This window comes from Bos indicus x Bos taurus, chromosome X (assembly GCF_003369695.1).
Source record: "Bos indicus x Bos taurus breed Angus x Brahman F1 hybrid chromosome X, Bos_hybrid_MaternalHap_v2.0, whole genome shotgun sequence".
In the NCBI taxonomy this organism is placed as follows: domain Eukaryota; kingdom Metazoa; phylum Chordata; class Mammalia; order Artiodactyla; family Bovidae; genus Bos; species Bos indicus x Bos taurus.
Window position 1 is genome coordinate 56638598 of NC_040105.1, and position 14878 is coordinate 56653475.

General features: G+C 39.6%; 1 protein-coding gene across 2 annotated transcripts; it reads right to left on the bottom strand.

Moving 5' to 3' along the window:
• Positions 1-1038: 1038 nt before the first annotated feature.
• On the bottom strand, positions 1039-6333 carry LOC113887726 (P antigen family member 4-like). 2 transcript variants are annotated; one of them, XM_027534912.1, is made up of 5 exons: positions 6227-6333; positions 4445-4530; positions 3865-3970; positions 2321-2446; positions 1039-1154 (listed from the first exon to the last, which is right to left on the bottom strand). In XM_027534912.1, exons 2-5 carry the CDS (start codon positions 4520-4522, stop codon positions 1141-1143), a joined length of 324 nt encoding a protein of 107 aa, XP_027390713.1. In that variant the 5' UTR covers positions 4523-4530; positions 6227-6333; the 3' UTR covers positions 1039-1140. The 2 variants fall into 2 exon arrangements, with proteins under 2 accessions (XP_027390713.1, XP_027390715.1); XM_027534914.1 differs by lacking the exon at positions 6227-6333 and adding an exon at positions 5128-5235.
• Between the last annotated feature and the right edge of the window lie 8545 nt (positions 6334-14878).

The following is a 14878-nucleotide window of genomic DNA, read 5'->3' on the forward strand; positions in this document are numbered from 1 at the left end:
TGGCAGTGTCACTGCAGATTCTGCAGACATTAGGAGGAGAATAGGAGGCTATTACGAACAACTTTTTTTAATGAAAATTTAGATAACATAGCCAAAGTCCTATAAAAATAAAACTTACCCAAACTGACTTAAGAATAGAAACCAAGATACTGAATCATTAAAACTTTCCTAAAAAGAGAACTCCAGGCCCAAATGGCCTCACTGACAAATTCTATCAAACATTTAAGAAATATTTCCAATGTTAGATGAATTCTACCAGCAAACAGAAAAAGAGGCTATTTATATTAACTCAGTTTATAAAACCAGAATAGCTCTTGATATCAAAACCCAGTATGGAGAGTATATTAAAAAAATTACAGACTAATTTAACTCATAAAGATGCAAAAATCCTGAACAAAACATTAGGAAAAGGAATCCAACAATACAGAAAAGGGTCACTGTATCATGATGCAAACTGTTTTCCAGGAATGCCACGTTAACAGATTAGTGGATCACCTTAATAGATGCAGAATGAGTGTGTGATAAAATTCAACAGATATCCATGGTAAGTACTCTTAGAAAACTAGGAGTAAACAGGAACTTCGATCTAATAGAGATCTAATTTAAAAAACCTGTAGCATACATCATAGTAAAACATTGAAAATTTTCCCTTTGAGGTCAGGCATATGACAAAGATGTCCACTATCATCGTTTCTATTCAACACTATACTCGAAGGGTTCAGCCAGTGTCATAAGGTAAGGACAAGAAATAAAAGGTAGAAAGATTCAAAAGGAAGAAACAAAACTGTATAGAGTATGATTGGGTATGTAGAAAATCCAAAAGAAAGTAGACATAAACTATTAATATAAGTTTAGCAAAGTTGCCAGATACAAAATCATTACACACACACACATACACACACACACACACACACACACACACACACACAATAAACAGCACTTCTACAGACCAGCTCTAAACATAACATGAAGAATCTTTTGAGATACCACTTACAACAGTATCAACTTCCTAGGAACAGACTGGACCAAAGACATGCATGATTTTTCAAAGAAGCTGCAGATTTTTATTGAGAGAACTGATCAAGCCAAATAATCAACATAACAGTATTTATGGCTTCAGTTTGTCTTCTTTTTAATTTCTCACTGTCCATCACCTAAAACATAAATGTAACAGTGGTAAGTTACTTAGAACTTTACTTAGATAATAAAAAAGGCACACAAGACATTACAGTTTGGGTTTTATAAGATGAAACGAAAACCAGAACCCTGACTACTGCACATGCTTCCATGCTAATGAACATTTTCAGGCATATGAGCACTAATTTTTTTTAATGCATCATTCTTTTTGGTGGTGTGAAGAAACAGATTAATCAAGCCCAGAACAGATTAAATCCTACTAGCCTATTTAAAGATAATTTAAGGAACGAGCAAAAACTGCCAGTGATTTCAGTTAAAATAAAATTAACCAAAAACTTCAAGAAGTAAAACAATCAAGCAAACCCATTGTTATTCAAATACATTTACTTCATGTATCCTTCTAACTATATATATGTGTGTGTGTGTGTGTGTGTGTGTGTGTTAAAATAATAATGTCATACTTGGAACTTTTCAAAGAGAAGGCAAAGAATAGCATTCCATTTGGTTGGTCTCTTTCATATGAAAGTATTTTCTTGACTTAGCTCAACCATTATATGGCCTATATAAAGTAAGGTGGCATTTTGTTCCATTCACACCTGTTGTCCTGGAGTAAGTAGTCATAGCATTCCCTTTAACTCTCAAGGGTACCCCAGTTTGGATGATAAAAATTACACAGTCATACTAGTTTTAAGCCATGGCCATTACAGATGACATTAAAATAGGAAGGAAAATACTACCATTTCTCAGCAAGGTTCACAATTAAAAAAAAAAAAAAAAACAGCAAACCAACCTAGAAAAGCAGAAACATACACATCTATATTTTTTGGCATTTAAAAGACAATAATTTTTGAGAAAGATCTGGAAAATTTTAAAAAATATACTATTGTATTGCCTAGATATCCAATTAGCACTGGAGTATGTTAATTTACGTACTTTAAAAAAAAAAGAAGTATTTGATAACTTACCTTGGGTTTAAAAGGACTTCCACTCCAAAGTAATAATACTTTCTTTCATGTTTTATAATTCAACAACATGGACCTGACAATTCATTTTTTTCCTCATACAGTGTTTTGTGTCTGAACTACTTTTCAAATAATCCCTATATGTACAATTTGTTATTAAAGTATAATAATAGTGCAGAAAACAACCACTCCACAACTTGCATTCTTAATAGATAATATACCTCCTTCCGGAATTTTAGCAGGCACTACATTAGGTGGAATCTTCCCTTTCCCATCAGGGCCATCTCCAAGCTCACCCTCAACCTTTTCCACATCCAGTTCCTGGCGGGAACCTTCCAATTCAGGTTCTGATATAAATAGAGAGTAATTACTATAAGTGGCAAACTATAAATTAACGCTATTAAATAAAGCACTAGAGGTTAGCATTGCCCTAAATGTGATACATAAAAATGTAATGAGCACTAAAGTTTTTTGCTATAAAGTGAAGTTGTATTTTTCATATATTACCTCTTCTATGAATCTTTTTTCTAAAACTGTTTAAAACAAACTTAGTTGTCTTCTTTGTAACCTATACACACATCTATTATTGCACTCATTAGATCAGCTACTGTTTACATGAATTTCTCTGACAAGATTGTGAACTCAAGGCAGAAATCATTCTTATTTGTATTTATATCCTCAGCACCCAGGTTATTACCTGCCACCAAGAAGGCCTCATAAATGAGTGGGGGGGGGGGAAGTCTTTAAAAATAAGACAAACCCAAACTGAAGAACATTTTATGAAAACAACTGGTTTTGGCCTCCAAAAGATGTTAATCATGAAAGACAAACACTGAGGTATGCTTCCAGGTTAAAGGAGTACAAAGAGAGATGACAACTAAATGCAATGGGTAGTCTTGGGCAGGAAAAAAATAATGCTATAAAGAACATGACTAGGCCAACTGAAAAACTGGTTATTACTAGGCCAACTGAATACATATTTTTTTCTCAATGTTAAATTCCTGTATTTGATCCCTGTATTGGGTTATGTAGGAGAATATCCCTGTTTTTAGGAGATACTTACTGAATTACTTAGAGAGTAAAGAGCTGTATTTGAAGTTAACACTTAAAATGGTTTGGCAATAATAATATGTATACTAATACCTAAAGCAGGGATTATATATGGCAAAATATTAGCAACTGCTGAATTAAGGTAAAGAGGATACAGAAGTACACTGTGCCTTCTTACAACTTTTCTGTACTTTTTAAAACTTTTCTAAGTAAAAAGTTAAAAAAAATATGACCACTAGATTACGGTTCAGGAAGACAAAAATATTGAAGACTTTTAACAGCAACTACAATAGGGTTTCACATTTTTTATTTCTCTGCATTATAAATTTGAATTACAATCTAAGAGCTAACCAAAATATATCTAGTTTTGCTTAAACTTTTGATTCAATGACTTCAGAAGCCCTGAAAACAACATTCCAAAAAGATCAAGTTTAGTAAAATAGGGTATAATTTTGTCAAAATTTATTGTTGCTTCCTTTGATTTGCCAATTTAGGGCCTTGGCAAGAAACGCATTTTCCAAGCATGCCAAATTAAAACATAGGTGAGTACAATGCTGAAGGAGGGAAAACTTACAGAGAGGGACTTCAGTCAGCTGAAAAATGTATCTTTTCCTTACCAAACAGGTTTCCAGCCAATTTTCAGGGAACCCTTTATACCTGTCACTAGTAAAACATCATAAATGAAATACAAATTGTCCCTCCATCCCCTCTTTACCTTGAACCACAGACGGTCCTCCTTCCTTCTCTTGTCCAGGTTCCATGTCTACATTCTTAGCTGGTGGTTCCTTGCGTTGAGATTTTTTGCCACCTAGCTTCCGGGCCTTGTGGGGAGAGTAGGGGCAAATAAAAAGTATTGTTATTAATACTATGGCAAGAGAAAACACAAATACACATGCTACATGGAGGTAACTTATCAACAATCTGAAGAGGTTTTTCTGTTTCTATGTAAGTATTCATAACAAAATTACTCTTCCTATAGAGAAAATACTCTAAGAAAGGAGTTATCTACAAGGACCAGTAATTCTGGAAACCATCTTCATCTTTTCTGGACTGTGTGTTATTTATTAATAACCACAATAGAGAAGTCATAGGGACAATTTCCAGGCTCATATCAATATACATATCCAGGCAATACCAGAACATAAGTCTCCTTGCTCAATATCTCAGTCATGAGATTCATCACTCAACTATTCTCAGCAAGATAGCCCTTTGTACAACACATCTATATTGGTTCAACTTTAAAATTTTTCTTTTATTAATTTCTGCTAATGGAAATAAGATATTAAAGCACTTACAGCCATAGTTTCAGCAGTATCAGAAGACTCTTGACCATCTCCCCTTCCTCTAGATCTTGATCTTACTCGTGCACTCATATTTCACACTGAAAGTAGAAAACGGTGAACTAGAGAATGTAGTTAATTTTAAAAGACTATACTGGACTATCACCAAGCTGGTTGGAAATTCTTTTTTGTTACAATATAACATTATTAATAACATCAAATAAGACTGTCTGCAAACCCCTTTGTTTCTCACAGCCAATTTGGCAGATAAAGGACCTTCAAGTACTTGATATTAAAAAAAAAGGCATGACCTTACTAAAGAAATTCGATCTCACTCTCTAACCCTTGAATATGGAGAGATTTTGTAATATACGGCCACGTCCAGCTCCCCATTTCTGACTCTGGATTCTGCGCTGTCGTCAGTTCCAGGGCCTCCAGGATCCAGGTACTTCATATAGCACCCTCAAGACTCGACCCTTCATCTGACCCCCTACCCTCCTCTGTGCACCGCCCTCTCTCTCCTGCCACCAGGACAAGAGGTATGGTGGCAACGACACCTGTAAGGTGAAAGATGACGACTTAAGGGCCTTCCTCCACAGAGGCCACAGATCGCACCGCCCAACCCGCCCAAAGCCCAGTGGCTCCCTCTCACACTCACGCACACTTAAATTCCAGACAGGACAGATCTGTGGACCTACCTGGTGAGTCTCAACCAGGTAGAAAGAACCCAGACACTAAGGCGCGACCCTCAGAGCTCGGCACTCAGAACGCTTTGCACACACTTCACGCCAACAGCCAACTGGAAGGTGAGCAACCCTGTGCATGGGCAGTCTATCCCGTGAGCCACGTGGGTTACACCATTGCCCCGCCCCGCCCCGCCCCGCCCCGCCCCGCCCAAGACTCCAGGATGCGTGCTCTGTCAGCAGTTCCGGTGCCTCCAGGACCCAAATACAGCAAATAACGGCCCCATGACTCACCCCATGTTCATCTGACCACCTGCCCTCTGCCGCCCATCCCCCTCCTCCTCCCTGCCCCCATCCCCCATTCCCACCCACCACCACCCCTCCCCCACCCCATTCCTCCACCCCACTCCCCCACCACTAGGACAAGAGCTATGGTGGCCGCAACACTTGTGAGAAGAAAGACGATGACCTCGAGGACCTTCCTCCTCAAGAAGCTAAAGACCACACCGCCTGACCAGTTTAAAGCCCGCTGGCTCCCCCTCACATGCACACACACTTAAACTCCAGATAGGACTGATCTGTGGACCTACCTGGTCAGTCTCAGCCAGGTAGAAAGAATCCAGATGCTAAAATATGACCCTCAAGCTCGGCACCCAGACCACGTTACACATGCTTCACCGCAAGGGCCGAGGGGAAGGCACGCAACCCTGGGCATGCACACTCTGTCTCCCATGAGCTGCGTGGGCTGGTTCCCCCTTCTCCAAAAGGATGAGTCCCAGATATGTGTTCTGTTGCCAGTTCTGGTGCTCCCAGGGCTCAGATATCTCAAGTAATGCCCCCAAGACTTGCTTTACTTTCAACTGCCCCTCTCCCCTCTGTGGCCCACCGTTCTCCCTTGCTCTGCCCCACTGCAAAGGGCCATAGCCGTGATGCCTGGTAAAGAGAAAAATGATGACCCCCGAGGATCTTCCTCCTGGGAAGCCAAGTACTGCTCTGCACCCACCCACCCAAATCCCCCTTGCTCACACTCACTCATTAACATCTGTTCACAAACCAACTGTGACATAGCAGAGGACCTGGTGGAGAATCAGAAAGGGAATGAAAATCTACCTACCTTTCGTTGCCGCCGAAACAGGACCTCTGCAGAGTCAACTCCACCTGCCAAGCCCAAGCCTCGGAAGTGTGCAAGGTAACTCCCACGAGCCGGTGCAGTAGTAATGTGTATGTCACGTGGGCCATGGTTACAGCCCTCTCTGACCAGGTAGAGGCTCCGCCCCACCTGAAAGAGTGTTACCTCCCAGTCCCAAAAGGGGTTTTTCTTTTTCTTCTCCACACCAAAAATCTTTCCGTCCTTGTCTGTCTAGAACATTCCCAACGCTGACTGAACGTTCCAAAATCTCTCAGTGCAGCTGTTCAGTGGCCCTCAAGAGAGTCTTTAGTCTCCCCAGAGGTATGTGAAAGCTTTTAGGATCTGAAAGAGCACAAAGGCATTTTTAAGCATGAGAGGGATCCAGAAAATGTAAGAAAAGGGTTGATAAATCCAAATAAAACTGAAGCCTTAAACGGTCCAATGACCCAACATTTCTGTTCTGGAATTTTGTGTTAAGGTAACTACCTTGCATGTGAACAAAGACCTAGATACATGGGACTTCCAAAGCAGCTTAATTTGTAAAAGCATGGTCACAGATTTGATATATCAGTAAACTGAGGCACATTTGAGATATGGCTGCCCATCAAAACGAATACTAAACGTTTGCTGTCATAGAGGTGCTGCTTGCATTGTTATTAACTAGAAACAGCCAGTTATGTAGCATTGTGTGTGTGCAACTTGATCCCAGTAGAAGTGGGAGGCTTTGGAGAAGTTTACCAGCACTATCACCACCAACTCTCCTCTCAGACAGTAAATATTCTTTGTTTTTCTGAAGTCAACAGTTTCCAGGGCTCCAAAGACATCTGGTTCTCCAAGGGTAACCCAGCAGATAAAATTCAGCCCTCAGGGTTGTAGGTCTTCTGTGCCTGGTGCACCTGGGTGGATTTCAACATCACTTAGGTGGTCTGGTCCTCTCCTCTCAGGGAAGAGGTGGGGTGAGGGGAGGGAGGAGGACAGCAGCCCACTGCTCCTGCTTTGGGTGAACAAAGGTAGATGAGTACCTACAGGACAGGAAGGAATTTTCCCTGCCTTTCCCCACCCCTCCTCCCTCCACAAAAAAAAAAAAAAAAAAAAAAAAAACTTTTCTGTACTTGTATGTCCAGGACAGTTCCTGGGCCCTACAGATTACCTTTAGAGAAGCACATATTCTTTGAAAATTAGAAAGATCCCCTGTGGCAAAAATATAATTACCACATCCCACCCTTTCTCCCTCCCTCTCCCTCATCTTCTCATACAAATAAGATATAGTTTATTTAGAGCCAAGTATAAATATATGATTCTTCCTTAATCTCACCAATTAGAGATCATCAGTTTTAATATCTAATCAGGAGCTATTTCAGGGGCTTCCCCAATGGCTCAGCAGGTAAAGAATCCACCTGCAATGCAGGAGACAAAGGAGACGAGGGTTCCATCCTTGGGTTGGGAAGATCCCCTGGAGGAGGGCATGGCAACCCACTCCAATGTTCTTGCCTGAAGAATCCCATGGACGGAGGAGCCTGGCGGGCTACAGTCCATAGGGTCACAAAGAGTCAGATACAACTGAGCAACTAAGCGCACACACATGCAGGAGCTACTTCTATAACTCAGATTTTTATGTGTATGAAATAAAAATTCATTAAAAAGCACTGAGTTCTCACATTCTTTAATCAGCATAAACTGTGGGTGCTGACCTCAGTCTTAAGTTTCTCCTCATGCAAAGTGCTTTCATTGACTCTTAGTCTTTTCTTATCTCCGTGAAAGGCTATCTGCAGCCCAGCTTCCTAACCTTGGGATTTTGCCTATATGCAGCAGCTATCTTCTCTGAGTAGGATCAAGTTTGTCCACGACACTGCAAAGTAGTTAGAGGAAAGCTGGGGCCATTTCTGTGTGAGAGCTTGGAGGCTGAACTGAAAAAGAAACGCTGACTCGCCCAGTGCTGCAAGCTTTCCTGGGTAACCTCATCCTCAAGCAGTATTAGTGCAGAGCAAGTACTCTCACCAAGGACAGTCGGGCACTCCCAAGCCCTTGTTTGTATCCCTGTGATGACTGTAGATATGATTTGATTTTGTTCTATGACACAGGTGATACCTGCTCCTTACAAATAATTCAGTCATGAAGAATTGGCCAGTCCCACGATCTTTGTCATTATTTAAATCCCAGTATAAAGTCACCCAACCTCACAGTAATTGTGTTTCTGGGGGCACTGAGGGGAGCCACAAGGCATCCCCTCCTGTCCCTCCACACTCCCCTTCCTCATGTTGAAAGTGAAAGTGTTAGTTGCTCAGTCATGTCCAACTCTTTGCGACCCCATGGACTGTAGCCTGCCAGGCTCCTCTCTCCATGGGATTCTCCAGGCAAGAATACTGGAATGGGTTGCCATTCCCTTCTCCAGGGGATCTTCCTGACTCAGGGATCGAACCTGGGTCTCCTGCATTGCAGGCAGATTCTTTACCATCTGAGCCACCAAGGAAGCCCTTCCTCAGGTTAGCAGAGGGGGGAAAAGACCCTTTATTCATCCATTTGCTACAGTCAGAGATGATTATCAAGAATGGGAACTGGCAACTGCACCCAGTGTGAAGTGGAGCAGGTGTCAAGTTCAAGGCCCAGGTGGTGCATGGGTCAAAGATTAGCAATCTGCAGACTGTCCAGAAACTGAATTGGAGAAATGTGGGAAATGCTACCTGGGCCACTGTGAACAGAACGCACAGACACAAGGCTGTGGTGAGGTGGCAGCTGTGGCTATGCAGTGGGTAGAATGATGACCCCACCCATTTCCAATACCTGGAGAAGGGAAAGATTCAGGGTTACATGCCGACTACAGGTGTGTGCTCCAGAGTGAGGTTATGGTGGTAGGGAGTACTCTGGCCTTCTGTCCTAGGGTACCAGCCCTGTGGGTCTAGGGGTAGGCCAGACCTGGGGGCATTACTACCAACAACCATTACCTCACCCGAAGTTGGCGGAAATCCCAACAGCCAGCCTTGGAGAGAGAGAACAATAGAGGGTGCAGCTGGGGTGTATTATAGGATGTCTGTTGAGCCCCAACAGTTCGTGCAACCCATCCCCATCCTATTTTAGATGGTGGGGAGGGAGCAGGTTTAGAGGTTCATGAGAAACTCCTAATACTCTCAGTGTCTCTCAATTAGTAGTGCTCTAAGCACCCTTTGCCAGAAATCTGCCTTTTGGAACTCATCCTAAAGGTATATCCGGCCAAGTAGACTGCAGTAAATACATAATAATTGCAAAAGTGAAAATTCGAAAGTGCCTATGTGTTCAGTGATGTACTTGCCCTTATGTATTGCAGTAAAACTAGACCATGAAAGTTGAAGAATTAGATAAATTAACAGGTATTGATATAGAATGATATCCATTAATGAAAGTTAAATAGTACAAAATAGATCTGTAGAACACTCTAGCAGCCTATGGTTGTTTTAAGCAGACATGTGATTATATCTGTGTGTATGTGTTTATATTGATTTGTTCATGTTCTTTTTAGTGTTGTTTTGGAATGAACTTGTACTGTAACACACTTGTGCTGTAGCACACTTTTCTCATATTTTCTTACGATATATTTCTGTAAATTGAATTGCTGGATGAAAGGAAAGTAAGCATTCAAAGGTTTTTAGTATGTATTGCTAAATGACTCAAAGAAATGAGAAGCCATTTATACTCCAGCTTGCATATACAAAACCCTGTTTTCTTCTACCCTTGCAATTGTTGTGTATAATATTAGTGTTTTTTCCGGCTGTTTTGATGGATGCTAGTATCTGAATTTGTATTTTTATAAGTAATAAGATTTAACAATATTATTAAAATAATTTATGCTTGTAAAAAAAAGTCCATAAAATCAGAAAGAGGAGAATTAAGAATCAACCTTATAACTCAAGCATTCATTAAAAACTTCTTTTGCCATTTTAGTTCATATAGTTCTATATGTATGTCTCACACATTCATTCTAGATTATCATCCGTACAAACATCCTTACCCCACCCACTTCCTTAATGATTTCTTTAGGAAAAAATCCTACATAAGGAATAGGGGCTTGAGAGTATTTTTAACATGTCCAGCATCACACCCTTGGCAAGGTATTCCAGGCAGTAAACCTGTCTTTCTGCTGCTCCTCTTGCCTTTCCTTGTTTCTTTACATCTCTGACTTATACATCTGCTGGTTCCATTGAATCCCTTAGCTCAAGGAGAAGCTTAGCAACCCCGTGACCACCATGCACAAGTGTAAGTGCAAGTGGTGTCAGTACCCATGTGTGTGAGGTGCAAAACTCCCAGAAGGAACATCATGAGCTAAGTCATGGAAGCTGGCAGGCCATGACATGCTTGGCAACTGCAGAGGTCACTGAGGCTGGAGATTCAGGCTACAGATGAAAAGGGGATCTTTTCTTTGGTGTTCCTAACCAATAGGAGACCACAATAAGTGCACAAGTAGATTGTGAATATAAATACTCTGAGAGGGAATTTTTCTAAATCAATGTCTGGTAAACACAAAGGTAGTTTACCTGATTGCAAAGGAGCATTCATGTAAATCTCAATGATAAAGTATATAATTTTGAACTTTGATTCCAACAGTCTATAAACCCCTTCAGATACTACTCGTGCCCAAGTAGTTGTTGCACACACACATATATTCAGATAGTAATTACTTAGTGTTGGCATATCTGGATGGTTCACCTGAAGCAGTAGTGAGAAAGGAAGGTTCTTGGCAGCTCCATCACCCAAAGGAGTTGCCCCTTTCCCCCTCCTCCGTATACAGAAGCCTCCAAATTTACCTTTCTGTGCCAACAGATTTCAAATTTGTAGTTGTGCTTTCAGTCTTTATTGATGCTGTTCAGGCTTCTCATCTGGCCTAGAAAGCTCATCTGGTTTTGGTCTTCTTTCTCTCCAGGGAATTTCCTCTTAGGCACATATGCCAGCAATCAGGCAATGAATTGGGAAGGGTATGGTCATCCTGGCCTTTGCTGGCTCTTATCCCCCTGCTTCTATGCCTTTGCCTAAAGTCAGTTGTCTGTATATGTAGGGGTTTATTTCTGGACTCTGTTACATTGATCTACACTGATACGACACTGCTGTGATGTAGTTTTACAATAATTCTTGCAATCTAGGTCCTTTGCATTTCCATATACATTCTAGAATCAGCTTGTCAGTTTCTACAAAAAAAGAACTGCTGGGCTTTGATTAGGAGGGCATTAAATTTATAGGTCAATTTGAAGGAAATTGCCATGTTAACAATTTTGAGTCTTCAGACCCATGAACAATATATATCTCCATTAGCATAGATCTTAATTTTTCTCAGCAGCAATATATTGTAGTTTTCAATATACATATCTTTTACTTTGTCAGATGTATCCCTATATATTTCTTATGTTTTATGCTCTTGTAAATTGGTTTTTATTTCAATTTTTGATTGTTGCTAGTATATATAAATACAACTAATTTATTTACATTGTTTGCTGCAACTTCACTAGACTCACTTGCTGGTTTGGGTAATTTTTAATTAGACTTAATCACACTTTCTATGAAAATGATCATGTTATCTGTGAATAGACAGTTTTACTACTTCATTTCCAACCTGGATACATTTTATCTCTTTATCTTGCCTGATTACACTACCTAGAACTTCGAGTACAATGTCAAATACAAGTGGTAAAAGTGAACATCCCTGTCTTGTTCCTGATCTTAGGGCAAAAGCATTCTGCACTGAGACAATCATAGGGGTCTTTTTTTTTTTTAGTTTGTTAATATGGTGAATTTCATTGGTTTCTTTTCAAATGTTGAGCCAGCCCTGCATTACTGAGATAAATTCCATTTAGTCATGATGGAAGATATTGTTGGATTTAATTTGTTGAAATCTTCTTTAGAATTTTTGTGTCTATATTATGAGGGTTATTGAACTATAATTTCCTTTCCTATTAAGATCTTTAGCTGGTTTTGGAATCAAGGAAATTCTGGCTTTATAGAATGAGATGAATAGGAAAAGTATCCTATTCAGTATTTTGGAATCATTTGTGTAGAATTGGTATTATTTATTCCTTAAATGTTTGGTAGAATTCTCCAGTGATGCCATCTGGGCTCAGAGTTTTCTTTTTTAACTGGAGGATAATTGCTTTACAATGTTATAGTGGTCTCTGCTTGCATCAGCATGGATCAGTCCTCTCCCTTTTGAGCCTCCCCTCTCTCATCCCACCCTTCTAGGTCATCCCAGAGCACCAGGCTGGGCTCCCTGAGTTGTACAGCAGCTTCCCACGAGCTATCTAATTTGCACATGATATTGTATATATGTCAATGCTACTTTCACAATCTGTCCTAGCCTCTCCTTCACCTGTTGTGTCCACAAGTCTGTTCTCTATGTCTATGTCTCCATTTCTTCTCGGTAAACAGGTTCATCTGTACTATTTTTCTAGATTCCATATATGTATTAATATATGATATTTGTTTTTTCTTTCTAACTTACTTCACTCTGTAAAACAGGCTCTAGTTTCATCCACCTCACTACACCTGACTCAAATTCATTCCTTTTTATGGCTGAATATTATTCCATTGTATATATATACCACATCTTCTTTGTCCATTCATCTGTCAATGGACATTTAGGTTGTTTCCATGTCCTGGCTATTGTAAACAGTGCTGCTAAGAACATTGGGGTGCATGTACCCTTTGAGATCATTTTTTCTCCAGGTATATGCCCAGGATTTGGATTGCAGGGTCATATGGTAGCTCTGTTTTTAGATTTTTAAGGAACCTTATACTGTTCTCCATAGTGGCTCTACCAATTTACATTCCCACCAACAGTGTAGAAGGGTTCTGTTCTCTCCACACCCTCTCCAGCATTTATTGTTTGTGGATTTTTTGATGATAGCCATTTTGGCTGGTGTGCTAATATCTCATTGTGGTTTTGGTTTGCATTTATCTAATAATTAGTGATGTTGAACATAATTTCATGTGCCTCTTGACCATCTGTATGTCTTTGGAGAAATTGGAGGAATGTTTAGGTCCTCTGCCCATTTTTTGAGTGGGTTGTGTTTTTTTTTTTTTTTTTTTTTTGATGCTGTTAAGTGTTCTGAGCTGTTTGTAAATTTTGGAGACTAATTCCTTGTCAGTCACATCATTTGCAAATATTTTCTCCCAATCTGTGGGTTTCATTTTTGTTTTGTTTATTGTTTCCTTTGCTGTGCAAAAAACTTTAAAGTAGGTTCCATTTATTTATTTTTGTTTTTATTTCCATTATTCTGGGAGGTGGATCAAAAAAGATATTGCTGCAATTTACATCAGAGAGTATTCTGCCTCCCTTTTCCTCTAGGGGTTTTATAGTGTCTGGTCTCACATTTAGGTCTTTAATCCATTTTGAGCTTATTTTGTGTATGGTGTTAAAGGATAATCTAATTTCATTTTTTTACAAGTAGCTGTACAGTTTTCCCAGCACAATTTGTTGAAGAGACTGTCTTTTCTACATTGTATAGTCTTGCCTCCTTTGTAATAAACTGATTGACCATAGGTGCATGGGTTTATTTATGGGTTTTCTATCCTGCTCCATTGATGCATATTCCTATTTTTGTGCCAGTACCATATTGTTTTGATGACTGTAGCTTTATAGGATAGTCTGCAGACAGAGAGTCTGATTCCTCCAGCTCCGTTTTTCTTTATCAAGATTGCTCTAGCTATTCGTGTACCACAACTTCTTTATCCATTTGTCTGTTACGGATATCTAGGTTTCTTTCATGTTCTAGCTATTGTAAATAGTGCTGCAGTCTACATTGAAGTATACATGCCATTTTGAATTGTGGTTTTCTCAGGGTATATGCCCAGTTGTGGGATCCATAGGTTATATGGCAGTTTTATTCCTAGTTTGTTAAGGAATCTCCATACTGTTCTCCATAGTGGCTGTATCACATTCCCACCAACAGTGCAATAAGGTTCCCTTTCCTTCATATTCTCTCCAGCATTTATTGTCTGTAATTTTTGATGATGGCCATTCTGATTGTTATAAGGTGATACTTCATTGTAGTTTTGATTTGCATTTCTCTAATAATAAGCGATGTTGAGCATCTTTTCATGTGTTTATTGGCCATCTGTGTATCTTATTTGAAGAAATGTTTGTTTAGATATTTTGCCCATTTATTGATTTGGCTGTTTGTTTTTCTGATATTGAGCTGCTTACGTATTTTAGAGATTAATCCTTTGTCAGTTGCTTCATTTGCAATTATTTTTTCCCATTCTGAGGGTTGTCTTTTCATCTTGTTTATTGTTTTCTTTGCAAAAGTTTTTAAGTTTAATTAAGTCCCATTTGTTTATTTTTGTTTTGATTTCCATTACTCTAAGAGGTGGGGTCATAGAGGATCTTGATGTGATTTATGGCAAAGACTGTACTTCCAATGTGTTCCCTAAGAGCTTTATAGTTTCTGGCCTTACATTTAAGTCCTTAATCCATTTTGAGTTTATTTTGTGTGTGGTGTCAGGAAGTGTTCTAGTTTCATTCTTTTATATGTACCTGTCCAGTTTTTCCAGTACCACGTATTGAAGAGGATGTCTTTTCTCCATTGTATATTCTTAGATCCTTTGTCAAAAATAAGGTGCTCGTAGATACGTGAATTGACTTGGAGTTATTTGAGGATCCATAGTCAGGATTCAGGGCCT

Excerpts from the sequence above, each read along its gene's own strand:
- LOC113887726 (XM_027534912.1), bottom strand. The coding sequence starts at position 4,522 with ATGAGTGCACGAGTAAGATCAAGATCTAGAGGAAGGGGAGATGGTCAA. Across the intron at positions 3,971-4,444 it reads ATACTGCTGAAACTATGGCT|GCCCGGAAGCTAGGTGGCAA; the intron begins GTAAGTGCTTTA and ends TCTCCCCACAAG. Across the intron at positions 2,447-3,864 it reads AGGACCGTCTGTGGTTCAAG|AACCTGAATTGGAAGGTTCC; the intron begins GTAAAGAGGGGA and ends TATTTATATCAG.